Source organism: Varanus komodoensis, unplaced genomic scaffold, assembly GCF_004798865.1.
Source record: "Varanus komodoensis strain SLA01 unplaced genomic scaffold, ASM479886v1 scaffold26, whole genome shotgun sequence".
Classification (NCBI taxonomy): domain Eukaryota; kingdom Metazoa; phylum Chordata; class Lepidosauria; order Squamata; family Varanidae; genus Varanus; species Varanus komodoensis.
Window position 1 is genome coordinate 7,824,014 of NW_025335684.1, and position 25,382 is coordinate 7,849,395.

At 45.2% G+C, this 25,382-nt stretch overlaps 1 protein-coding gene and 1 non-coding gene across 2 annotated transcripts; both read right to left on the reverse strand.

The window, feature by feature from the left end:
- Nucleotides 1-1,206: 1,206 nt before the first annotated feature.
- On the reverse strand, nucleotides 1,207-25,042 carry LOC123025111 (radial spoke head 10 homolog B-like). The gene is made up of 20 exons (XM_044433616.1): nucleotides 24,801-25,042; nucleotides 23,593-23,668; nucleotides 21,446-21,514; nucleotides 20,015-20,188; nucleotides 18,863-18,948; nucleotides 17,688-17,808; nucleotides 16,936-17,112; nucleotides 15,783-15,924; nucleotides 15,177-15,298; nucleotides 14,860-15,049; nucleotides 12,242-12,350; nucleotides 11,099-11,178; nucleotides 10,829-10,977; nucleotides 9,963-10,070; nucleotides 8,776-8,952; nucleotides 8,131-8,268; nucleotides 6,978-7,071; nucleotides 6,495-6,617; nucleotides 4,758-4,956; nucleotides 1,207-1,538 (listed from the first exon to the last, which is right to left on the reverse strand). The coding sequence occupies exons 1-20, from the start codon at nucleotides 25,040-25,042 to the stop codon at nucleotides 1,325-1,327; spliced, it is 2,790 nt and encodes a 929-aa protein (XP_044289551.1). The 3' UTR covers nucleotides 1,207-1,324.
- Nucleotides 13,388-13,578, reverse strand: LOC123025284. Its single transcript, XR_006415094.1, has one exon. It is a non-coding gene; the product is annotated as a U2 spliceosomal RNA (small nuclear RNA).
- Nucleotides 25,043-25,382: the final 340 nt, after the last annotated feature.

The following is a 25,382-nucleotide window of genomic DNA, read 5'->3' on the forward strand; positions in this document are numbered from 1 at the left end:
TCCTCAAAATGGACTTGCCTTAAATCCAGTGACCTTTATCCTTTCTGGTTCTGCAGTCTTGAATCAGGAGTGTCTCAAGCATATGAGCAAAAAGTGATTTGGCGATCCTTGAACAATTTCAAACAGGCTTTGCTTAGAATTTTTTTGACAGTGGATCGTATTAGTCATACATAATATAATGTGTGAACTGAGCCAGCTTGTTTCCAAAAGTTCAGAGGCTACTGCTGTTAGGAGACCAAAAGAAATGGCACTACCCTGACACAAGAGGGCACCATGAAGCGGCACCAACAAACCCCAAGGTTTGCACAAGTGCCCAGAAATGTTTAAGAACCCCACCACCACCACAGCCCAGTAAGGAATGAGCGCCCCAAGTAGCTACCGCATCCTGACTCTCAGTGAGGAAAGTTTGGTGGCTATTCTGGAAGAAGAAAGAGCTGTCTGATTGGATCAACATCCCACAAGTGACAGTGATGCCAAATTATGCACATTCATTTTCAGTGGCATAGCCAGGGGTATGGGGGGTGAGAGTGAGTGAGTGAGAGAGGTATACACATTAGACACACACAATCTTTCCAGACTAACACTCAGTCCACTGAAAGCCCTGTTAAGGTCCTTTGCCTTATTCTTACCTTTTCTCTGGATCAGTAAAAACTAGAAGCTTCTTTCTCATATGTACACAGGTTCCAAAATAATCAAATTGTGTGGACTAACATGTAACTTTATGTATATGGTAAGGAAAAGGACTTATTTTAATTGCATTCTATTGCATAAGGCATCTGGCCCACCTTACATTTGAATCAGAACTGAAACTTGAGTCAATTTTTGTGAAAACAAAGGTGCTTCTTGCCCCCCAGTGAGTTAACTCTGAAGGAAATGTGGGATTTGGAGAATAGATTTCAGATAGATAAATGTGCAGTCTCATCACTGCACATTTTACTTGGAAAGAGATGTGGAACTCCTGGCGCCTTCACCTCATTTCCTACACAGCTTATAGGTCACGTGAGGGTTATACCATCTGCATGGAATGTGCACACAAACTATTTCTATGGTACAATTCTCTGCATGTCTACTTGGAAATGAATCCCACTAAATCAGATAGGTCATTCTCAAGTAAATGCAAGCAGGATCGCAGCCTAACTAAAGGAAGGGAGCTTCTATTAGCCATGTTTTAAAAGTGCTTAGGCATAAAGCATCTTAAATGGCCGATGTGGGATTTTCTTCAACAGGTTTATCCGCTTCATACAAACATTTCATTGCTAATATCACTGAAACCATTTTTTGAAAGCTGCACCATCAGATTCAAAACTGAGTAGATATGAGGTTCTTACGCTTTCTTCTTCTTCTTCCCGACCGCAGCAGCCTTGCTGCTCGCCAGTGCCTGCAGCAAAACGGGGGATTCTTCCTTTGGTGGAGACACGAGCTGCACAGAGCCCTCCTCCAGCTCCCTGGCCAAGCTTTCCTCGAGCTCCAGAGCTGCTTTTTCTGCTGCAGCCTCTTCCATTTTCCGGGCTTCTTCTGCTTCCCTCAGAGCATTAAGTCTGCAGTCAAATATTAAAATGTCATTAAAATAGGTCGTCTTACTCTTGTTGTGATAAACTTGTCTTACACCAAGAGCACACGATATAATTCTGAGATTTAAGCAACACATCAGTAAACCACGGTTTCCCAGCAAACAAATACCATGCTTTTCCCTGCTCTCTGATTCTTGCGGCCAAACATGATGTGTCAGATCCATGAATAACTGCTCTCCGGCTGTCTCCAGCCTCCAACTGGATTCCCTCCAGATGTTTTAGAATTCAACTCCCTGCATGGTGAGTGTCCAGGAATGCTGGGAGTTGTTAAAAACAGCAGGCAGTTTGGACCAGAGAGGAAACTTGGGTGAGAGATGCTAAACCTTTGCCTAATTTGAGCTGTAGCTGTTTTCCTCATGGGAGGCATGAGGAAGGCGTGAAAACGGGAAGAACGACCATTGAGAAGAGTCAATGTACACAAACACAAGAGTGCTACACACTTGATCCAAATCTACCCCTCCACCCTGCCCTTCTCACTAACTTGGCTGCTTTCAAGCAAAGGAAAAGAGAGGAGACCTCAGGTTGGCCCCAAGTAGCATAGCTTCAGAGTAGCAAAAATTGTGCACTAAATCAGATGTCTCCAACCTGGTTCCATCCAGATGCCTTGGACTACAACTCCCATCCTGGGTGACATTGGCCATGCTGGATGGTGCTGATTAGAGTTGTAGTCCAAAATGACTACAGTCTAGAAACTTTACAGGAAGTCTCCACAGACCCTGCTTTACAAATGCAGTATCTTTCTGCAAAAGGAATGTTTCGGTATTGCTCCGCAAAACTCTTGCTTTTACTGTAGCAGAAAATGCACCTAAAAGTTTCCCATGCTGTCCAAACTGAAACTTTAAAGCAATTGCAGACTGGCGCCAACAAGCTGCAGGATAAATTGCCCAATGAAAGGTATATTTGATCCTCCTTAATCCTGTCCTAAAATAAATCTCAGCCGTTTCCTAATTTCAATCAACCAGTGTTTCATGTATCCGCTTGTAGTCTGACTAGAGTTACTAGGGTCTAGCCCTTTCTCAAGACGCTTTTGAGTATCTGCTCTTCTGAGATGTACCATCCTGGAAGACCCTCTCAGAGCAAAAGTCCCTTTGGAAGCAAAGGCAACTCTCGATCTCCAAGACACGCTTTAACCATTGAGGATGCCATCCTAAGCATGGTGAGAAGGGGGAATAGCCCACGGCTCTCTGCATTCCCCAGCCAGCAATGCTGGCAAGGCAGTGTTGGAATTTGAAGGACTGTGTCTCTGGATTGACCCCTGAGTGTCATTTTAATGGCAATCCTTCCCTTACATAATTTCTGAACCTCTTCAAGCTCTCTTTTCCTGTGGGGTAGTGGTTAAGAGCCTGGGACTGGGACTCAGACGACCTGGGTTCTAGTCCCCGCTCAGCCATGGAGCCAACTGGGTGACTTTGGGCCAGTCACAGACTCTCAGCCCAACCTACCTCACAGGGTTGTTGTTGTGGGGATAAGATGGAGGAGGAGAATGATGTAAGCTGCCTTGAGCCCTTTGTAGGATAAAGGCAGGATAAAAATTGAAAAATAAATAAAAAAAAAATAAAAAAATGGCGGCTTTTCAGTCTCTCTCCCATGCAAGCCTGCTGGAAGTGGCCCTCCTTCCTGCAGGAAGGAAGGTGATTTCAAGGTAATAGGAGCTAGAAGGTGTAGGGACACCAGTGTGGACAGATTAAGAAAGCTGTGGAAAGGCCACTGACGCTCACAGGCGGTAGCAGGAGACACTAGCCCCTAAAACTGACCCTGACCTCCACTGCCCTTTTAGACTGCCTAAATGTGGTGCCAGTTCATTCCCAAGGCTCTGAACGTTTTTCTTTCCATTGCTGTCATCATCACCATCACGGCCTGCCCGTGTAAGAAAACCCAGCTCAGCAGAACCGAGGACTTCAAAGATCACTTTCACCAGTCATGTCAGGACTACGTGTTTAGGAAAGTTACGGCGTGGGAAGGGTTGGTTGGCTTGTTTTTTAAGTTGGGTTCCAAGTCCAGCATGACTAGGGTATCAAGGGACAGCACTGACAGACTCAGGATGGCTTACACCAGCTTGTGATAGTCTAAAATAGCGACCAAGTGATTCCTGGGGAGGAGACACTGCTGCAACGCTGCTCTGTTGGACCAAGAAACAGGCACAGAAAAAAATACTCCTGCCATTGTAGAAATACTCCTGCTTGGGCCTTTTCGCACATTACCTGCATGGTGGAACCTGCATTCCCCCAAGGATGCCATACCCTGTGGCCATACAGATGTTTTGGCCTATGCTTGCCCAGCATCCCTCACCATCAACTATGCTAGCTAGGAATGATAGGAATTGCACGGAAAAACACCGGAAGGCCCGTCCCCGCTACATCTCACTGCAGCTCTACCCAGACGCTGTCGCACCTTCCACATGAGCCCGAGTTGTTCCCACTGCATCTGCAGCATGGAACGAAGCAGCCATTCCCACAACGCAGAGCAAAAACGAGAAGCAGCCCTTTCGCATGAGCCACTGTCTAATGACCGAGAAAATGGCTGGACTTCTTTAAGCATGGCTGGAATGGGAAGTGCAGCACACGGCTCGCGACTCGGCACAGTCTGGAGCTGCAACCTGATCCAAGAAATGCTGACTGCTTAATCGCTTGAGTTTCAGAAGTGAAAGAAGGGCAGGTGCTCCAGCCTGTTTGTATCTAACCTGCATGTTATTGACAGATGAACCTCAAGTGGCCACTTGAGCATCACAAAGGAAAGGAAATGGATAATCAAAAAAAAGGAGGCTTTGATTTGCATAATATTTGAATAGGAGGGAGAGAGATGCAAATCCAGAAATGATGACTGGACTCTAAACAGAAGTATGAAGCATCACACTGAAAAGGGTAAGTCGCCTGCCTGTCAGCCCATGGGCCAGAGCTAACTGTGAAATTTCAAGGTGGTCCTGGGCTGGGCAGCCCCTCAAACAGAGGAATGTCCTCCGTAAAGCAGGCACCTGGCCACCTCTGCCTGATCTGCCATGAGGTATTATTTCTATGGTGTTATTTTCCACCACAGAAAATGGCCATGAAGACCTGGATGTTTCCGAGTCTCCCTGGAAAACAGACAAGCTCTCTAGAAGAGCAGGCCCATCCTGGGATCTTTTGGCTGTAGCCAAGCATTTTGGTGGCGAAAACCCCTTTGCTCCCAACTATAAGCCCAAAGACTCACTTTGCTTCATCTTCCTCTTCCTGGATCTTCTTCAGCTCACACAGTTCGGCTTCCCGAACCCGATTGTCTAAGACTGTTTCCTGCACGACTTGCAAGTGCTTGTAACTGTTAAAGAATTTGTTGACAAAGAAAATGTATATCTGACTCATCCACAAACTGAGTTTGTCCTTCTGGCTATTTTTGGCTTCTTGGAGCTTATCTGAAAGAAAAGCATTAAATTGCAGGTTCAGTGGTAGGAGAAGGGATGGCAGGTTAGAAGCAGGACACCTGGGTCCTGGGGTCAACCCCCAGCATCTCCACTTTAACAAATCAGGAAGAAGGCTATGGGAAAGACCTCTTTGGAAACCTGAGAGACTCCAGTCAAAGCAGACAAAACTGGGCTGCACAGACAGAGTCTCTCCTGATCCTGGGTGGCTTCCATTGTTCTATCCAGTCTTACTAGTCGGTGCTCAATTGCATTATTCAGGCGTGATTCAGCTGGGATGTCCATGGGATTTCGCTGTCCACCTTGGCTGCCGCAACCCAGTTTACAGTTACTTTGGGGGGAAGGGGGGAGGTCAGCCACATTCCTGTTCTGTGTTCTTTGACTGCCCTCTTGTGTCAGTTCAGGAGACCACATTTTCCCATTCCACAGCGCTGAATAAATAATAAAATCAATGGCTTATGGCACTTTAAAAGCTAACCATTTTATTATGGTATAAGCTTTAAGAACCCAGTCCACACCAGGAGATGCATGAAAAGTTGTCCTAAATTGGCAGGCACTTGTACACTGGGGCAGGCGGGGAGAGCAAATAGGGCAGAATAGGGTGTGTGTGTGCGCGCACACACACACTCACACTTGCCTATAGGGGAGGCCACCGAAATTCAATAGAAAAAACAGAACACCCAGAATGTGCATCAGAGAAAAAGGTTGTTTTGTTTGTTGTTTAGTGGCAAAGTCGTGCCCGACTTTCCACAACCCCATAGACAACATCCCTCCAGGCTCTCCTGTCCTCCACCATCCCTCCCTCGGAGTCCACCCAAACCCACACCCACCACCCCAGTGGCCCCATCCAGCCACCTCAACCTCTGCCATCCCCTTCTCCTTTTGCTGTCAATCGTTCCCAGCATTAGGCTCTTCTCCAGCAAGTCCCTCCTTCTCATTAGGTGGCTAAAGTTTTTGAGCTTCATCTTCAGTCTCTGACCTTCTTTAGAGTTGGCTGATCTGATTTCTCTGCAGTCCAAGGGACCCTCAGGAGTCTTCTCCAGCACCATAACTCAAAAGCGTTAATTCGTTGGTGTTCAGCCTTCCTTATGGGGCAACTCTCACAGCCATACATTACAACTGGGAAAACCATAGCTCTGAATACACGAACTTTTGTCAGCAGAGTGATGTCTCAACATTTTAGTATGCTGTCTAGATTTGCCATAGCTTTTCTCCCAAGGAGCAAGCGTCTTTTAATTTCTTAGCTGCAGTCACCATCTGCAGTGATCTTGGAGTCCACAAAAATAAAATCGGTCACTACCTCCATTTCTTCCCCATTTATTTGCCAGGAAGTGATAGGACCGGATGCTATGAGCTTAGTTTGCTTAATGTTGAGTTTCAAGCCAACTTTTGTGCTCTCCTCCTTCACCAGCATCAAAAGGCACTTTCACACATACAGCTCAGACATTTCAGCTTTGCAGCCTCCACATTTTTGGACTTCGACTCCCATCAGCTACAGACACCCTAACCCTAAGACCTCCTGAGCCTCTCACCTGCCAGTTCCTTCATGGGAGCACTAAGAATTACTTCTTCCTCCATTTCTGAGTCCGACTGAACTGTCACCAACACTCCGCTGTCTTCCACAGAGGTGGAGAAGGAGAGGCTTGTTGCTGGGGCTGAGGGGAGCAGGCAGGAGAGAATGCAGATGCGATGATGAACGGCTGACCAAGCACATCGATAAAAGAATGTTCTGAAACCAGGTTGAATGGGGAGGGGGAACTGGCCCTGGATGCTTCCCTTCCCACACCAGAAAGTGAGGGAGAGGGCTCCAGTGAGAGGCCAGCACTCCTTGTCCTCAGCTAGAGGGAAGCCTCCAGCATGCGACACAAGCCGGGGGCAAATGGACAGCATGACCTGTTAGTCAGCCAGCATGGGCTGCTAACTCCACGTCTGCCCTGTAATTCCATCACGGAAGGCTTAGAGGACAGGAGCAAGCCAGGGCATCGCCGGAAAGGGTCAGAAGTTCAACCACTTACGGAGAGGAGCGGTGGCCTTCTCTCTATGGGGAGATTTGGCACTGTGGTGTCGGGAGCCTCTGTCCTCTCTTTTGCCATCTTTGGCTTTTCCCTTCTGTGGGAATGAGTAAATTTAAATCAGGGGCGGATAAGAACGTTTTCTCTCTTACATGTGGCACTGCAACAAAGAGCCAACGTGAGCAGAAAGATATATCCAGAGGAGGAAGAGGGGAGAAGAGGGGAACTCCTGAAGACTCCATGGATGTGGCCACCAAGACTTATTCTGAATACAAGATTGCCACTCGGGAGGAAGAAACGCACGTTCCCCACTGTTCCCATTTATCCATTACAAGGCTAGGCCTGAAGGGCAGCCCTTGCCGGCGCAGGAGGGCATGGAAGCATCTGCGTCCAGCAATAGAAATGTCCCTGGCGGAAGATGGCTACAAAGGGAAGAGGCTTCTCAGCTGTGGCACCCCAACTGTGGAACCAGCTCCGCAGGGAGGAGCACCTGCCACTGACACTTTATCCATTTCGGAGCCAGGTTAAAACCCTTTTATTCACCCACTGTTTTCATTGTTAAATAGGATGTTCTACTTTTTATACTGGTTTTTGTTCACTTGATGATTGGTACTGTGGATCAGTAGTTATACTGTATGAAATATTACTTTTATTATTTACCTTGCAATTGTTGTCAATTACATTTGAACTTTTGTTATTATTGTGGAAGTGTTATTGGTATTACGTTATTGATATGCTGTGTTTTAAATGTTTGGACTGATTGCACACCACCCTGAGAGCTTTTACTATAGAATGGTATATAAAAGTTATAAATAAAATAAACTCAATAAGAGTTTGAGCCAGGTATCTCAGCCACTTCACTTAACTGCATCAGACCACTTTTAAGTTAAGTAGAAAGCAGTAGCAGCAAAGGATGGGCACCTCACCTCCATTACATCAAAGACCTTCTCAAATAAGGTGCATGCCATCTCTCAGTGGGCAAAAAAGGAAAATTTCCAGGGACAGAGCCCAGGAGCAGTTCCTGAATTTGCTACCTGTCCTGCCTCCCAGGACAAAACATCATGGGATATGCTCACTATTCTTCTTGAACCATGGGCCTCTTCCCCACGTTTTGCCAGAGAACAGTTCACCACTTCCGGTTCATCACTCCACTGACCTCAGACTTCTTTGTCTTACTAACTTCCACAAAATGCACAATCTTGCTGGCAGAGGACTTGCTGCTAACATGGATTGCGCTGGCCTCCATGGTTTCGTTGCTTCCTTCTCCACTGCTTGTGCTTCTGGTTTGAACAGACTGTTAATTAAAACACACACAGTCAGGCCACAATCCAAGACAGCCTTAGGGAAGAGTAAGTTCTACTGAACTCCATGGGGTTTACGTTCCAGTAGAGGTGCATAGGATAGCATTGTCCCTGGGACCGAGAAGGTGAAGAACTGTCATTGCTTTCCAGGTGGGAAAATGAGCAAAGATGACCTAGCAAATTCATCCAGATTGCAGCTGGAAGTATTCTGCTTTTCTGGCACACAAGAAAGAAGCTCAGATAAGAGATGCCAGAAAGAAGCTAATTTTATTCCTTAGGCCTTGAACCAAGAAAGGAAGCTTCTCCAAATAAGGCAATTGTCTACATTATCTTCACCCCACCCCCAGATATGCTGAACTACAATTGCCAGCATTCCCTAGCCAGCATGGCTGGCTAAAGTTTATGGGAGTTGTAGTCCAAAGTGTTTGTGGGAAGCACCAGGTTGAAGAAGGCCAACTCCAAGCTCACCATGGAGTCAAAGCTGACTTCAGAGAACTGACCTGACCAGAGAACAATTCCCGAGATACAGGAGAGACCCGAGTCCCATCTGAGTAATCTTTTGTTCTGTAGGAGCTCTCCATCCGACTGGCTTCTTCTGCTTGCTGTTTCAGCATCTCATCCGTGACATAGATCAGGGCACTGTCCAGAAGTGCATCAAAAAACTCAAGGAAAACAAGCTGAAGTAAAAGCAAAGCAAGTTTCAGGATGCAAGTGGTTAATCTCCAAGGCACATCAGGGGATACAGGTCAGGATTAAGATGTGAGCGGCTATCAGAGGGCAGCCAGGAGTGAAAAGGGGAACCAACACTTAATGAGCTAGCTGCAGGTACCATGCCAGGAGCCAGAACTGAAGAACATGCCAAAGCTAGGAAGTCCATTTCGCTCCAGCAAAATTCCAATAGCAAATGCTTCCCCTTCCTGTCTGGGCAGGCCCAAGGCCCAGGCTGGGAGGGCGGAGACAGGTCAGTTTGAAAATAGTCCAGTGTGCATCACCGCAGTGAGCCTTCGACAAACCCAAGCCTTGGGGCATTGCTCTCAATTCACAAGAGAGAGTATTGTAATCTGTGCTGCGTTAAGACCCTTCCCCCCTGCCCTGTGCCACTTTTCAGCCTTGTTTGCAGAATGCAAAAGTGGGGTGGGGGATGTCTGGGTGGCAATTTTAGGGTTGGGGTCACAAACAAGGGCTTTCCCACTCCCAGTCACTGACAGGTGTGTATTTGCATGAAGCACTGGTACTAAGGCAGGAAGACTTGCCCTCTCTGCCTTGCTCACAATTCCAGATGAAATGGCCCTGGAGCCATTCCTGGTGCTTTATCCTCTCCCGGTGGAGCCTTGTGGAATGGGAATGAGGTCTCCTGTCAACAGCCAGAGTGTTCTGCTCCCAGCTAGTGGCAACAAAAGCAAAGGGGATGGGCTTGTTGGGAAAACTCGTGCCCACCAACCAAGCCCCCACATTCAGACAGAAACTTTCTGCAAAGGACTGTCAGCTGGCTCAGCTCAGAATTAGACTCTTATTTGACTGCTTGTGCTGATGAACTAATTAAGGTGTGCTTCCTTAATCACTGCCCCTTCCAGATGCAGCAAGGTCCAGGCCCCAACAGCCCCAGTGAGCCAGACTGGCCTTTATTGTCCCAGTTGTGGAAATCAACATCCACGCTCATTTCCTTGGGCTTTCCCTAAATACCTACCTCATGCTCCAAGTTAGTGTCCTCCCCATCACGGACACATGGGCTATCTTTTGCCAGAATGTTCACAATTTTGGTTGCTGTCAGCTGTTTATTTATGAGTCGTAAATCCTGGAGATGGAAGGGGAAAAAAACATTTCCTTTTCCCCATTTGAAACATGCAGGAGGCAGATCCCCGAGGTTCAGACAAGGAACACAGGGAGAGTGAGGCTTCCTAACACCCATTTCAGGCTTCCAACAGGCATTCGTGTGTTGCTCTTGATTCCCAGGGACACCGTTTCTGCCTGTGGCAGTGCTGTTGTTTTCCTTGCTTTTCTTTGGTATTAAAAGTTGTAATAAAGCCACCCTGGAAACAATATGTTTGAAGAAGGGCGGGCTAGAAATTTCTTTAATGCAGAAGGAGGGGAGAGGGGAACTATCACCATTCCACCAGCCCTGCCTGCTAAAAACAGCTGTTTTTTCCCCTCTTATTTTATTTAAAACATTTGTATGCCGCCCTTTGCAAAAGCCTCAGGATGGCTTAGATGAATAAAATTCCAGAACAAACAACAATGTATACATAGCATAAAACATTCCAATATATCCTCTTAATTAATAAAAGTAATTCCCTCCCCATTCTTTTTTTACTTGTGTGGCACGTTGTTTAAGACTGTAAGCCTGTGGGCATAAATGGTGGTGTCCCATGGCTGCTCTGGGAGCTATTTTGGAAAGCATGTGGGGTTTAAAATACTTAGAGAAAGTAAATAATCACTACTATAAAGAGTGCTTTTTTTGGCCCATCCAAGTATGAACGAACAAATCTGGGCGGCCATGCAGAAGGACAAATCACAGCCTCTCCCCCCGCCCGCCCCCGCCCAGAGGCGGATTACTTTCAGCATCCAGAGGAAGTGCCTCATCTTCATCGTAGGTTCGTAAGGAGCAGTGGGACTGGCTCTGCAAAAGGCCCTGAATATCTCCCAACACTTGTCAATGTAGTTGATCGCATACACGGTTTGTTGGCGGTCGCTAAACAAGGTGCCTATAGGTGCGAGCAGGGCAAAAAGTCCGAGGTTAAAAAAACAAACAAACAAGCTCCTTCTGACCACCGTCTGTGTACGTAATAGAAATCACATCAAACAGCCATAAAAATGAGAGCCTACCTTTTATCTGGCACGCGTTGGGGATGATGTTCTCTGCCATCAGCTTGGAGAAGCACTTGAACAGGCGGGGACTTGTATCCCTGGAGTGGAAATGGGAATGATGGCACTTGCTAATGCAATACATGCAGGAAACACTTTCTCTCTCTCTGTTTAGGGCTGCAATGCTTTGTGGATCCGTCTACCCAAGCTGGCACCCTCCAGATGTACTGGGTTGCAACTCAGTCCAACATAGCTGGAAGGCACCAGGTCAATACATTTATTTTATCATACACTTCCGACGACCCAAAAGTAATTCTGGAAAGGCTTAATAAGTACAGTATAAGCCGTCCTGAGATGCTATACATAAGGAATGGCATACAAAAGTTTTAAATAAATACATAATAAATAATAAAATGGTGGAAGAAAGATGCTAAGAAGGACTAAGATGGCTTTAATAAATATGAAATGCTAGCAGATATGTGAACACGGATTTTTGTTTCATTTGTTGAACTTTACTGTCTTTGCCGTTGCTAATGATATTGCATCGTTCATGATATGGCAATAATTTTTTTTTAATCTTTTGACAGACTAAATGTGTGCATTAATTAACTGGATGGTAATTCTGTTTCGGTTTCTGTTTAAGACATTTTCTATAACTAAAAGTACTTCCAAAAAATCCCAGCAAGTGCCAAGGATCACCTTCGGACAAACATTCTCCCCCTCCTTCTCACATGGGCAGGAATGCCTCTTCCAAAGCGACGCCTATTCTTCTACCCAGTCATGCCCCATCTCTGCTGGTAATAGCCCAGATTAATTTAGTCCAGGGTTAGGTGCCTTGGTGTCCAATAGATATTTGGGTTACGGTTTCCACAAACCCCAGCCAGTGAAGGCAGTCTTCAAGGACTGTGGGAACTGTAGTGCAAAGCTTTCGGTTGCCTAACCCTAATTTAGATTAATGTTATCATTCCTACTAACAGAAAATGAAATAAGCATCCCTATTCTTCCTGTTGATTGAGCTTTGTGAAAGTTGGACAGACAACTTCAGCTACAAAGCTATACTAATTTACCTGGGAGTAAGCCTAGAATTAAGTAGGGCTTACTTCCAAGTAGATTTCTTTAGGAATGCATTATTGCCACTATACCAGCCCCATTGACCAGACTTACTTAAACTCCTTATGATAGATATGGAATGACAAATAGATAATGTATGTCAAAAACATTCTAAGAAGCAAAGTCTCATATGGAGAATGGATCTCATCAAGTAATGTTTTATCTGCAAAACAGACAGACACATACATGTAAGGGTCAAAGGGAAGAACCACAGAGTTGATCAGAATTGCCATTTTAATCAGTATCCCGGGTGGCCTGTCTCCCTTTCTTACTGATCCCAGCTGATTCGGAAGACAATTGTCTGAAACATGGGATAAAAGTGTAGCAATCAATTAACGCCTCTTATCTAGGACACTGTGAGAGCTAGTGCGGTGCAGAGCTGAGGGCACTGGACTGGGAACCTGGGAGACTCAGGTCCTGGTCCCCACTTTGGAGCAGCCCAACCTCCCTCATAGGGTTCTTCTTGCAAGAATTAAATGGAGCTAAGTAACTTGCCTGATCCTCACAAGAGGAAATAAGTCAGAATATAAATACCTTTATATAATACTACTCTTATAAGTATAATCATAATGGTAATACACATCCTGCTTTTGAATGCTTTTTCCTCATTCTTTCTGTGCTGAAGAATTTTGCCAATTTATCAAGCTATTATTTAACAATAGACCAAACAAAATTCTCAGCCATCTGTACCAGCCCTGTTCACTAGGTATAGCTATACTTAGCATGGGAAGTGCCACTTGCTGAAGATTATACAACTGGAAGGAAATGAAAAAAAAAAAGGAAGGATAGCCTTAATCCAATATCACCAAAAGCGGAAAAATAATCAAAGGTGGGGAAAACAAAACTGGCAAATTCGTCCACTCCTCAGCTCCCTAAAGCCAAACCTGGATCCCTGCATATTTAAACACACCTAGTGCATTGAGGAAGCAACTCCAGTTCTATTTCCCTGTTCCGAAATATGTCGCACTCTACAGTCCCCAAATAAGGAGACTAAGCAGCTATTACACTGTGTCGTCAGTAGCAGATGTTGAAATGTGTTCCCCATATACAAGACGCTAAAGGATTGCAAAGCTAATAACCACCCCATACAGAACAAGATGCTAAGACATTGCAAAAACAATCAAGACCAGAACAAAGAATAGGAAAAACACAGTTGTTCATATTAATTCTGTCTTTTGTACCAGTAGATATCTCCCCAAAGGGAGGTGCACCATTCCTGGAAGTACTGCAATACCAGGTCGATGCGTGGAGTAGATGGAGCAAGCCCCTATTCCACCTCCCAGCTCCAAAAATCCATTTAATATATAGTCCTCAAATAAAGGACATATCAGATATTAAACTGATAAGAACAGATACTACACTTGATCTTAGCCAAAAGGCCGAGAAGCGATACCGACACACGGCCAGAAGCCGAAGGCATCGGCTCCAAGGGAATCCTCGGTTTCTGAGAGCAGCAGCAAACCGCGAGCGGTCCTGCCGAACAGCCCGGGCGGCCCAACTTGCAAGTGCCACGAATATACTCAGAACACGCACCGCCCTCGGCCACGGCTGCGAAAAGCCTCTTTCCAGGATAGCTTGCGCCCCAATTTTGCGCCTTCTGCCAATCTCGTCAATTTCACGACTTCCTGCCTCCTCCATTGGTGCGCGATTTGCATGGCCCCGCCCACTCACTGCTCCTCCCCAGGATCAATGCATTCATTCACCTGCCGCGTTCGGCTTCGCTCCCGGGGCCGCGCCGTTCGCATCAAATCGATCTGCCTGAATCGGCACTTTGCTTGATCCGGCCGATTCTCGCCCCCGCGCCCGCCCCCAGTGAACAGTGGTAACTTCAACTCTCGAAAAACTGGGGGCCAGAATACAGGAAGAAAATAATACCTCTAGCTCACAAAAAGAGATTTCCACCAGCCTCCTCCAATGCGGTGCCCTCCAGGTGTTTTGGATTACAAATCCCAGCATTCCTGACCACTGCTGCCGCCCCCCCCCTTTGGAGCTGATAGGGAAAGGCTGTTCTGCACACATCTCTCCTTCCCATAATTAACTTATTCCTTCTCAAGAGGTTTCTTCTTAAAGTGGTCTGACTTTTGCATTTCAAATGTGAGCAAAGTGTCCATGCTTTAAATTGTGTCCCAAAAGCAGCTCCTTAACGAGTTCCCAAATCCACAGCCCCCTCTTCTGTTACCCATGAACTATTTCTAGAAGATATTAAACTACATAAACATGGAGATGTGAAAGCCTGAAAAAATAAAAAAAAGTAGGACAGAAAAATTAGGAGAAAAATGCTTTCTTTTCCCGGACTTTTTAAAATTAAAAAATGTTGTTTCTCCAGGTTTTTTTTCACATCATTCTGTAAGCGTTCCCATCTAAAACCTACCATTTTGCCAGTGAATTTAAGCCAATTTAGACATTAATTACTACTTCAACCCAAGGTGTTATGAAGGTGTAAATTAGGTTAAGATGCAATCCTCTGCATATTTCCACAGAAAATAAGCCCGCAACTAACTGCCAGCATACCTGAGCCAGCAAGGCCAGGAAGAGTATGCTAGGAATTGAAGGCACTCTCCTTTTCCTCTCTATGCATGGCCAGGATTGCAGATTTAGCCATGTTTATGGCCTGTGGACTTAGCATTACTATAAAAAATATTAATGCCATGGTCTATCATAGGAGTACAAACCATTCAGGATCCGATCCATATCAGCAAGGGTAAGGTTGCAGTGGTGAAATTTGCAATCCTTTAAAAACCGCCAGAACTGAAGCTTCGTCATCAGGAAAGTGTTGTCAAGAGAATGGTCGTATCCTAGACTGCTATAAAAGGTGTAGATTCTCCTCAGTTCGGAGATATGTCTCAGCACAGCAAACTCTGTCTGGAAAAGAAAAAATGGAATGAGACATGTCATTCTTTCTCTACCTTTATTGTGTTCTTGCTTGTCTGCTTTCTCTTCACAAGCAGCCATGTGAATCAAAATCAGAAATGTATAAGCAACTGCATACCTGCTTGATTTCTTCTTTCCTGTCTTTCTCTGGAAATATCGCCAACAAAGTAGATATATCTATTTCAATGCTTGAGCCCAGTGCAGCTGAACCTCCAGTACCATCAACAACTTTGATGCTCTCTGTGCGAGAAAAAAAAGAAAGAAATCAAAATGCACCTTTCTTCATTACCATGAAGCGAAACGATGGTGAGGGCAGCGGAGGGTTCGGCAGAGGTTGGTAGCAGGCATCTGACAAGTGAGGTGGATGAGGGAGCGGAAGGGGTGTGCATCAGATTTACAGGTGACAGAAAGCTGAAAGCGGTAACTAACACTTCCAAGGAGCATGGGGAAGTTTATAGTGTTCCTCCCGTATTTTATCCTCACAACAATCCTGTGAGGTAGGTCAGCTTTAGAGAGCCTGAGCTCAGGGCTCTGGAAAGAGTAACCCACACACCACATTGCCCTCACCTGGGTTAAAAAGCTGTTCTCCCAGTACTCGCTGTTTGTTACCATCGACAACTTATGAATGAATACAATGGGCATAATGAACATTGTTTTTAAATCATGGGGAAGTGCCTGATAAATTGCCAAAGGTCTTCCTCCAGCAACACCTGAAACTGCTCACCAGTATCAAAGGGGCTCTTTGTAAGAATGCGGCTCAGATCTTCCACGCCCATAGTGTCAGCTTGAAAAGTGGGATATTCCGCTATATGGTCATATATGAATTCACCTTCGTACACACGTCCATTCTTGAACACGAGCTTCCCCTGAGGAAAAACCGAATGTGTGTTCACACTTACAGCCCAGAAACTAAAGGCACCTACATAATTTCACTCTGGATTCCATTGGTTAGTTGTCCTGGGGTGTGCCAGAATACTGGAAGAATGAAAAAGGCTGCTGGAAACTAGGAATACCTCCACTATACAGTGGTAAAGTTTGATGTCCAGGGACTCATAACCGCCCACTCAAATAAATAAAAATAAAAAAAATCAGACTGCTGCTTGATCCATGTCAGCGCACCAGATATAGCCATTTCTATCCCCAACCAAGAGCAGCTCTTTTATTTATTTATTTATTTATTTTATTAAAACATTTCTATGCCGCCCCATTCGCCGAAGCCTTGGAGCAGCTCACAACATGAAGAAAATACAAAAATAACAGTATAAAAATAACAATATAAAATAAATAACAATATAAAATAAGTCACCCTGGCCAGATAAAATAAGCAAATACTGTTAACAATTAAAATGACGCTTAAATAAAAAGGTCTTCGCCTTGTGCCGAAAAACAAATAACGACGGTGCCAGGCGGACTTCTCTGGGGAGCGCATTCCATAGGGCTAATATAGTGCTAATAAATCCTAATTGCCCATTCAAGACCATTCCACCCCCCTCAAAAAAAAATATTTTGCATTACAAAGGGGAATACTTTGTTCTTGGGAAAGGGAATTCAGCCTAGTCCCCACTCCCAAGCAACTGTGAGGGTGGCAGGTACACTCAGAAAGAAAAGGGAATCGCTAAGGGGAGGGTCTAAGGACAGTACAGTCCTCCCATGAACCCTGGCTCCACTTCACCATAGCCACGGATATGAGCAGAGCGCCACTAAGGGATCTCAGCTGCGGACTAGGAACGACTCCCAACTGTTTCACGCTTATGTATGGTGTTTATTTTGATGAATATGACTTAACCATGTATAATCTCTCTCTCTCGTTATATTGCTGTATCAAACAAGCTGAGAGCTGCTTCTGAGCCCTCCTGAACCGGCACGCGAAAGCTTACCATGCCGTGCTTTTTGTTGTAAACCCACTCCCCGTCATACATCGCTCCGCTGGCAAAGAAGAACTTGCCACTTCCATGACGATCCCCATAGACAAAGTCGCCCACGTATTCGTTCCGTAGGGGGTACTGTGACCCGGGTATTCTCCTCAGATACCAGGTGTGGGTGCCATAACCATGCTGAAAAGAGCAAACCATGGTCAGAACGGCCATTCCGGGACTGCACATGCATTCGCTGGACAGATCGAGCTGCGTGACGAGACAGTCTCTATTTCACTGGAAATCTTGGCTTGAAGGACACCTTCGCTTGAAATAAGGACCACTCTGCTTTCCACTGCTTTAATGCATTTCAGTTCTAAAATGGTTTCAAAAGCGTTAGAATTGTTTCAAAGTTTGTCTGGTTCTAAGCTTGAATGTTTTTAAATGGCTGTACCTCTGTACATGGACTCTATTCGGGCTGGGTTTATCAATAGTTCAATTATTATCCAAGGTATGTTTCATCAGAGAACTTTAGACAGTGCCAGGCAAGAGTATATTATTCTCTGTGAAATTCGACTTAAAAAAGAGGGCTGTTCTCCTTAATTCTTCCTAATAGGTTTCATAATGGGAAGCCAATGACTGCCTTCCTAAGTTTATTTCCAGGATGTTCTGTCACCTGGAAAGGTGGGAGAGGTGGGTGGTAAAGATGGCTGAAATAAAGTCAGTTCATGTAACGATGTGCAAAATCCAAGCGCTTCTCTTGATTCATCTCCTACCTGGACGCCACTAACCCACTTCCCTGTGTATTCCTGATTCATCGTGAGCCATCTCATCCGCCCTTCGCCGTGGCGCATGTCCCTTTCCCACTGGCCTTCGTAGATATTTCCAGATTTATAACTATTGAAGAAACACACGAACAAGAAAACTAAACAATGCAACACGGACCGACCAGTGCATTATGAGTGCCACCTGAGGGTCTTCCCTGAGGAAGGTTTGGAAGATGGGTGCTCCCACTGTCATTTTTCTGGCGGTAGATTAGTACCTTCCTCTACTCCCAGGCATCTGCCAGAGCGTCATACAATTTTTGACAAGTCCTGGGATTTTATTGTCAATTGCAAAAAGGTTTTATATTTTTGTATGCAGAGGACTGTGTATTACATTCTAATACTGTATTTTTAGAGGTTTGATCTATTATGAGCTGTCCAGAGAGTTTTCAGCATAGAAATGTGAGGAATGAATGCAGTTGTCACATACATATTAAGAAAAACAAATGTTTTAAAATGGACCCAAGCTCCATACCTGGATTTATGGAATTCAGTGACTGGAGAGCAGCCTCTCACTGGTGGTTTCAAAAGGACATTCAACACTTTAATGGAGAGGGAGAGGTTTGTAAAGATAGTCCCAGTGACTACATGGGACCTCCATGTTCAGAGACAGTCTATCTGGGAATAACAGGAGCTTTCCTCCCAATGCAAAAAGCAACTTTGAAGAAGCAATTTTCATCAGGGAGAAAAAGGTTAAATTCTCCCTTTTCCCAGCTGTTGCAACCTGGATCATTATTGTCCCCCGCCCCAGGCCAGTAGCTGTTATGTGCCATGGCAAATGGCAAAGCTTCTCTTTTGGCCACAGTTAAACAGCAAATTTTTGAAGCCTTCCCTTCTCCCACTAGCTGGAAAGTGTTACCTTCCCAAACTTTTGAGATTTTCCACTATTAAAGAACATTATTGCTTTGTTACTAAACTCCTAAACACAGTCTGAAATATGCTATTAAAGAGAGGTGCACGCGTGCCCTGCGCTCTGTGTACTGCAACCTCCATCACAGGAATAAAAAGGGAAGCACACATGGATGCCAGGACTTCCTTGGAAGGAGAGTGCAGCTGACAGACACATACTGAATAAAATCAGAGATTCCTGTAGCTACATGCTAAACCAAAAACATTCTCAAACTCACCATCTTATCCCCCATCCACTTTTTACATTGTTTACAAAGTCGCCTTCATACCAGGAAGAACCTTCCTTGTTATAGTAGATGGTTCCCTAAAACCCAAATCATACAAAGAATATAAAGAACTGGAGTTTATGTGCCCGCAGCAGGCTTTTTACACATGTTGAATGTACACATTGTTGGTTATGGAAGCTTCTAAATTAACTAAATGTACAAACATTTTAAAAACATACAATGGTCTAAGGTCTAAAGCAGCACCTTGCCCAGCTTGATTGCTTAAAAATGTATCCTTATGGTCTAAGGAATACTATTTAACTACCTGATGTTTTCTAATAATTCAGCATTCTCTTCCTGACACTTAGCATCCTATGGCAGAGGTGAGCAGCTTGTGACCCTCACTTGGAGGGAGAGGGAGAGCCAGCCAGCCAGCCCTGGTGGGTTATTCAGCAGCTTATAAATTTAAACATAAACAAACAATTAAAAATAAATCCAAAGGGTGGAAGCAGCAGGTAGGAATAGGAAAAAGGTTTTTGGGGAGAGTTCTTTCCTCTCAAGGACTTTATTTTTCTAACAGAAATAATTGGCCATTTGGACAACACTGGGGGCAAAACATCTAATTAAAGCTTTTCTCTTGGTATGCTTTTCATGATGAGGTTTTATTTACTCAGCATGTAGACAATCTAACTATGAAAGAAGTCAGTATTTTGAAATAGGCCATATGTTTTCCGTATTGTTTCTGACACAGTTTCTGCTCAAATGCACTTCCACTTGCTTATTATAAAATCTGTCGTTTTGATTCTCAACTCCCCCCTCTACCACTTTTCCAACGGCAAAACAAAGATGCATGTGTTTGGGCAGACGAGGATGAAGAAATTCATAGGTCTTGCTTTCATGCAAATAGGTATATTTGCGCCGAAGGACCTCCCTCTTACTGGTGTTCGCTCTACTTGTCTGGGTGGACAGCAGCCCCAAAACATGATTCTCACAAAGACTAAAAGGAGGGCGGCCATCAGTCACCTTCCTATCCAAACCCACTTCAAGCAACCAAATACATCAAGACCAGCCCTTGACTCTGCCAGAGCTCTTGTCAAGGGGGATACCCTTCGTGCCTGGAGTCCAACTGTCCAAGCAATGCTTTAGACAGCTCGCTTCAGTTACCTTGCCATGCCTCTTGCCTTCAACCCACTGGCCAATGTATGAAACAGGATGGGTGCCGCACTTGTACATGCCAAAGCCATGCCGGATCCCATTCTTCACTTCACCTTCATACCTGCTGCCATCCGGCCAGGTGTAACTGCCATGATGCATCTGCACGTTCTTCACAAAGTTTCCCTTTAAAGACGAGTGTACAGGAAAAAGAAATCACTGCTCAAAGCAGCAACTTCTTATTTCACCTGCAAATTACACTGAAGTAAATTATGGGTTTTGTTTTTGCTTCTAATGGAAGAGCATCCCGAAAATAAGATTACATGGTGCCCATTTTTCTGAGTGGTAAGAAGTTCCAGGGACAGCACTAGAGAGTTTGGATTCCTCTGGAGATTTAGGGCATTCCTATAATAGTTGCTTTTTTTACATATAACCAAGCTGAAAATAAGAGGAGGCGAGCAACAGGCAGCCCTCCAAAGCAGCATTGTTTCAAACTATTTTTAATTGACAATGTTATGTTTTACTGATAATAGCAACAAGTAAGAACAACACAGTCACACTGTAACAGAATAAACATGCAAATGTCACCAGGCATTTTTCTAATCTCCAATCAGGAAACCAGCAAAAAAGAGTTTTACAAAAAGGGTGCAAAACCTCAGGCCTTAGAGCCAAATCTCACCTTCTTAGGGTCCCAAATCCAGCCCTCCAAGGTCCCTCAGACATCCACACACCCTTTCGTCTGATCACTGATCTTTTAGCGGTTTCTTAGTTTTTGTGCATTTTTTCATCATTCTCAAAGGTAGAAAATGTCTTTCCTAAGGCTTGGTTATTGGCAGCAAGAGCGATCAGTTAAAATATGCTAGCTTTCTGGTCTTGCCCAACCCTGAATGCAGCACCCTGAAGCCAGTGGTGGGGAATGTATGGCTCCCCAGAGGTTGTTCAACTGCAGCTCCCACCAACCCCGGCTAGCATAGCCAATGGCGAGCTGCCGTTCAACACTTTCTGGAAGTCCCTCTGCTCCTCTTCCCTCTCGGATGCAACCCCTACAAAAAACTGCTGCTCATCCCAGCTCACCATCCAAGCACACTTCCTTCGGCTGAGGGGACGGAAATTATCCATGGATCAAGAGCTTGGAAATGCCTACTCCCTGCACAGAGAAAAGCACAAGCCTTCTCCCAGCCACTGGCTCTCGCTGAGGAAATGTCAGCTGAATGCACTCTGCAGATTTGCCTTCCTCAACCTGGAAGTGTGCTGGACTGTAATCTCTACAACTCGCAGCTAGCAAGCCCCCCGGCAGCCCAGCACCTCTGCTGGGTCCCGAGTTGGGGCAGGCTGCTGCGGATTATAATGATCAAACCACTGACGTCCTGAAAGTCCAGCAGACGGGAAGTTTCACCACCTGGTTGCCCATGCAGCCAACTGCCATTTAATACTGCGTTTTACCTCATACTGCACTCCATCAGCCCAGGTGTAGGTTCCATGTCCGTGCATGAGGCCTTCCGAAAACATGCCCTTAAACGTGAAATGCAAGCGCATCAGTGCATCTCCCTTTAGAACACCTAAGCAGTAAGAAAAGCTCCAAGAAAATCCTTGCTGTTGTTTCCCAGCTTGAGGCTGGAGCTCGGATGAGGCACGGCGCATACCTCTGCCTGCAGGGACTCCCCCTTGCGATTCACCCAGAAAAGACGCCAGTCTGAAACCCAGCGTGGTTGCTGCCTGTCAGTGCAGAGCAGACTATCCCAGGCAGGAGTCTTCCAGGTGTACTGGACTACAACTCGCACCATTCCCAGCCACGCTGGACCTGCTGGCTGTGGATGATGTGAGTTGTAAGCCAATGCACCTGGGGAGCTCCAACTTGGGGAAGACTGGGGTAGGTTAACGACGAACCTAGAGACATACCGGGGGTGGGGGTTGTTTGGGTTTTTTGCATTGTCAGAGATGGTAAAATAGAGGCCTCAAACCTGGAATGCTCACGCTAAGCCTACTGGCATCTTTGCTTAGAGCTTTTCAGGGTGGCCACTTGTGCGTTACCAAAAGAAAGAAGGACCAAATAAGGCACACGCCGGCATGACATTTCTATGTGCTGGTTTCTATGTACCAATGCAGTTTTACACATAATTGCTATGGCTTAAATAAGACACAATGTGACCAAGAGACCTCTGGTCCTCCTTGAGTCTTCCGTCCAGATGCTCGCTGTTGATGGGAAACGTCAAGGCCCGTGGTCCTCTTGCTTATGGTTCTTTAGCTTTAAACAAGAGTAGGAATGGACACCCCTTCAATCAAAGGATGCCTTCAAATTCAGGGCTGCCCTTTGTGAGGCAGGACGCTGACAACTCTTACAGCTTCTGCAAGTATTTGCAGTGCTCCAAAGTCCTGTATATTCCATTTGACAAGTGAAACGGGAAAAAGTCTTCAGCCTTACCAGCTTCGATTTCTTGCAAACTGTTCACTCCCTCCAACGTTGGCAACTTGCAATATGGAAACATAACTGGGGCAGGTGGGTCTAAATAACCCGCCTGCCCCAGTGCAATATGAAAACATAAATGGGGCAGGTGTGAGCAGACTTTAGGCTTACCTGATCTACTTTTTTTTATTGTTGCTGATTTTACTAAAATTGCAGATCTCACAAACAAGAGCAATCTGCAGAATTGTGACCCAGTTGGGTGGGCATATGCTCACAGTTAAGAAACAGGATGCCTTTGGATCTGGGAACCAAACTCGTAAGTCCTTTCATGCTCATGTGCACTCATGTTTTTTTTTCCTCCCAAGTGTTATTTTTCAGCAACCTAACTTGGGGGTGGGGGGAGATTTAGTTGCCATCATTAGACAATGGGGAGCCACAAACCTGTTCGTTAACTGCAAATCACTCAGGGATTTATCTCCTGCCTGCCCCTATTATAGAAGATCCAGAAACTGGTTTCATGATCTGTAAATTCAGGAAAAGTGGGGAACAGGTTGTGTCAGTCTTTTGTGGACAATTCCTTCTGCATCTTCAGCTGCTTGGGTTGAAGATTTAGATGGCAATAGTCCACAAAGCCCTGACGGCGCCTTACCGGTTTCTTCCCCTTTGCTATATTCTGAGAAAACCTAGTTTATTTACACATCAGTGGGTCTAAATAACTTGTGTCTACCATCCACTGCCACCTTAGCCCCAGAGGCAAAAAGGAAGAAGTCACAAGGAATGGAGAAATGCATCCATGCAAGTCCATCTCATAGTTGCAAGGAATAAGACTGCCCTACTGCCTTCTCTGCGGTGGCGCCCCGTCTATGGAATGCGCTCCCCAGAGAGGTCCGCCTGGCGCCGTCATTATATGTTTTTCGGCGCCAGGTTAAGACCTTTTTATTTGATCAACATTTTAATAAGTTTTAATATTGAATTTTATCACCATATTTCAATTGCAGCCAGAGTGGGTCATTAATTTATTTATGTTATGTTATGTTAGGTATTTGTATTTTATTTGTGTAAGCCATCCTGAGGCTCTTGCAAAGGACGGCATACAAATATCTTAAATAAATAAAAATAAATAAATAAAATGCTTTAATATGTCCCAAAGATATAGCACATGGAGCCCAACATTAAATATACTGACCTTGTATACATTGCCTCCTTGAAATTTGGCTGTTCCTTCTCCCTCATACAATCCATGGACCTTTTCTCCTTCATAGCTACAAGACAAGCAAGCAAACAGTAAAAATTGATATGCTGTGCATAGATCAATATCACTAGCAAACAGTGTCATTCTGAACACAGATAAAGGAACACTCCTGGGTATCAAACTGAAAACCAGCCTTTCTTGCCAGAAGTACACCAGTAGCAGGGATGGAGAAACTACACGCAGTTAATTTTCCTCTTCTATGCATTGGAATCCTCTTAAAGGCACAAGAACACTCTCAGTGCAGCGCAACTGGCAGTCTTCGCGCGCGCGCGCACACACACAAACGCACGCAAGCGCCTATCTCAGGATTCTGGAGAATCCTGGACTATCATGAATAACGTAACAGGTTCTGCCTGCTAGTGTGAGCTGCTAAACCAACCAGGAACTGAAAGCTTTCTGTCTTGTCACTCCCAGTCAGTCCAAGATTCATAAGCCAGAACAAACCTTGACTTAGATACTGGAGCATCTAACCAGGATCTCTGATCGAGAGCGCCTGATAAGCTCTCAATTCACAGCCAGTGTAGCAGCTCAGGTTAGGAGGAGCCAGTAGTGGTGCAAAGTTGGTTCAGAAAAAGCCAGAATTCTCTGGAATTCTTTGCAAACTTGATTCTCTCCAAAGAGCAATTTTCAAGTCCTTTTTATTGAGGCATTTCTAGAACATGTTATGATATCTTACAGAAGCCCAACCCATCTTTCTATCCTCCTCTCGGTTAAAAAAAAAAAAAAAATCCAGAACAGGTAAAAGGAGGCATTCCTCCACCCAGCACACAGTTGCCACCTTCAAGATGACCACCAATCCTGACAGCTTTGAAAGGGTAAAGTACCCCTTCAACCTCATGGAGCATCAAAGTGTCAGGAGCCACTGGCCATGATAGCTGGTCATGATATTACTCCTTTCGGCATCTGAGTACTAGTTGCAAGGAGTACAGGCAGGACAGTGCTACTGCAAGCGCATCCTGGTTGTGGGCTTTCTGGAGCCATCAGGTTGGCCACTGGGAAAAAAGAATGCTGGACTAGATAGGTCTTTGGTCCAATCCATCCAGCACAGCTCTTCTTATGTTCTTAAGATGAAGGACTGGGTGAACAACACTTAACAGACACGTGTGTCTGTCCGGATGTTTTTACTTAACTTCCTGGTTTACCTTTCAACAATGAGCTGCGTGAGAATCGGCTCCTCATACTCAATGAGTTCTGGGACTGGGGGTGCCTCTGTCTCTTTTACTTCTTCTTTGGAAGCCAACTGGGCAACTAACTGTTCGTCCACTAGACTTGCAGGTGGAGGAATGTTCTGGAGGGAAGTAGCAACGTCAAAAGATGGATCTTTTGCAGGGGGAGGTAAAGACTTCTCTCCCTTTTTACTGTCTTTCTTCTTATCTTTACCCATTTCTGTTCAAATCTGGTCTGCCTGGAGTTCACATCTACACATTTCAAAATGTGCAGTTCCTTTTTATCTGGAGGGACAAGATCATACATTTGATACATTTGCTTTGTGGCGACTTCACAAGAAAACTGTTTCCATTTTTAGCACTTCCACTTTATACACAAAAGAAATGAAGATGAAGCACTTAATACCTGCTACAATGAAAGATAAATTTTTAGGATGTAATGAGAGCCAGAGTGGTGGAGTGGTTAAGAATGCGGGACTGGGACTCAGGTGACCTGGGTTCTAGTCCCTGCTCAGCCATGCAGCCGGGACTAGACTTTGGGCCAGTCACAGTCTCTCA

What these genes read in the sequence shown, in the direction of transcription:
- LOC123025111 (XM_044433616.1), bottom strand. Translation starts at nt 25,042, where the DNA reads ATGGGTAAAGATAAGAAGAAAGACAGTAAAAAGGGAGAGAAGTCTTTA. An exon ending in GTAAGACAAAGAAGTCTGAG is followed by an intron (nt 7,072 to 8,130) that starts GTCAGTGGAGTG and finishes TCATTCCCACAG; the next exon opens with AAGGGAAAAGCCAAAGATGG. An exon ending in TCCCATGAAGGAACTGGCAG is followed by an intron (nt 4,957 to 6,494) that starts GTGAGAGGCTCA and finishes CTTTTCTTTCAG; the next exon opens with ATAAGCTCCAAGAAGCCAAA.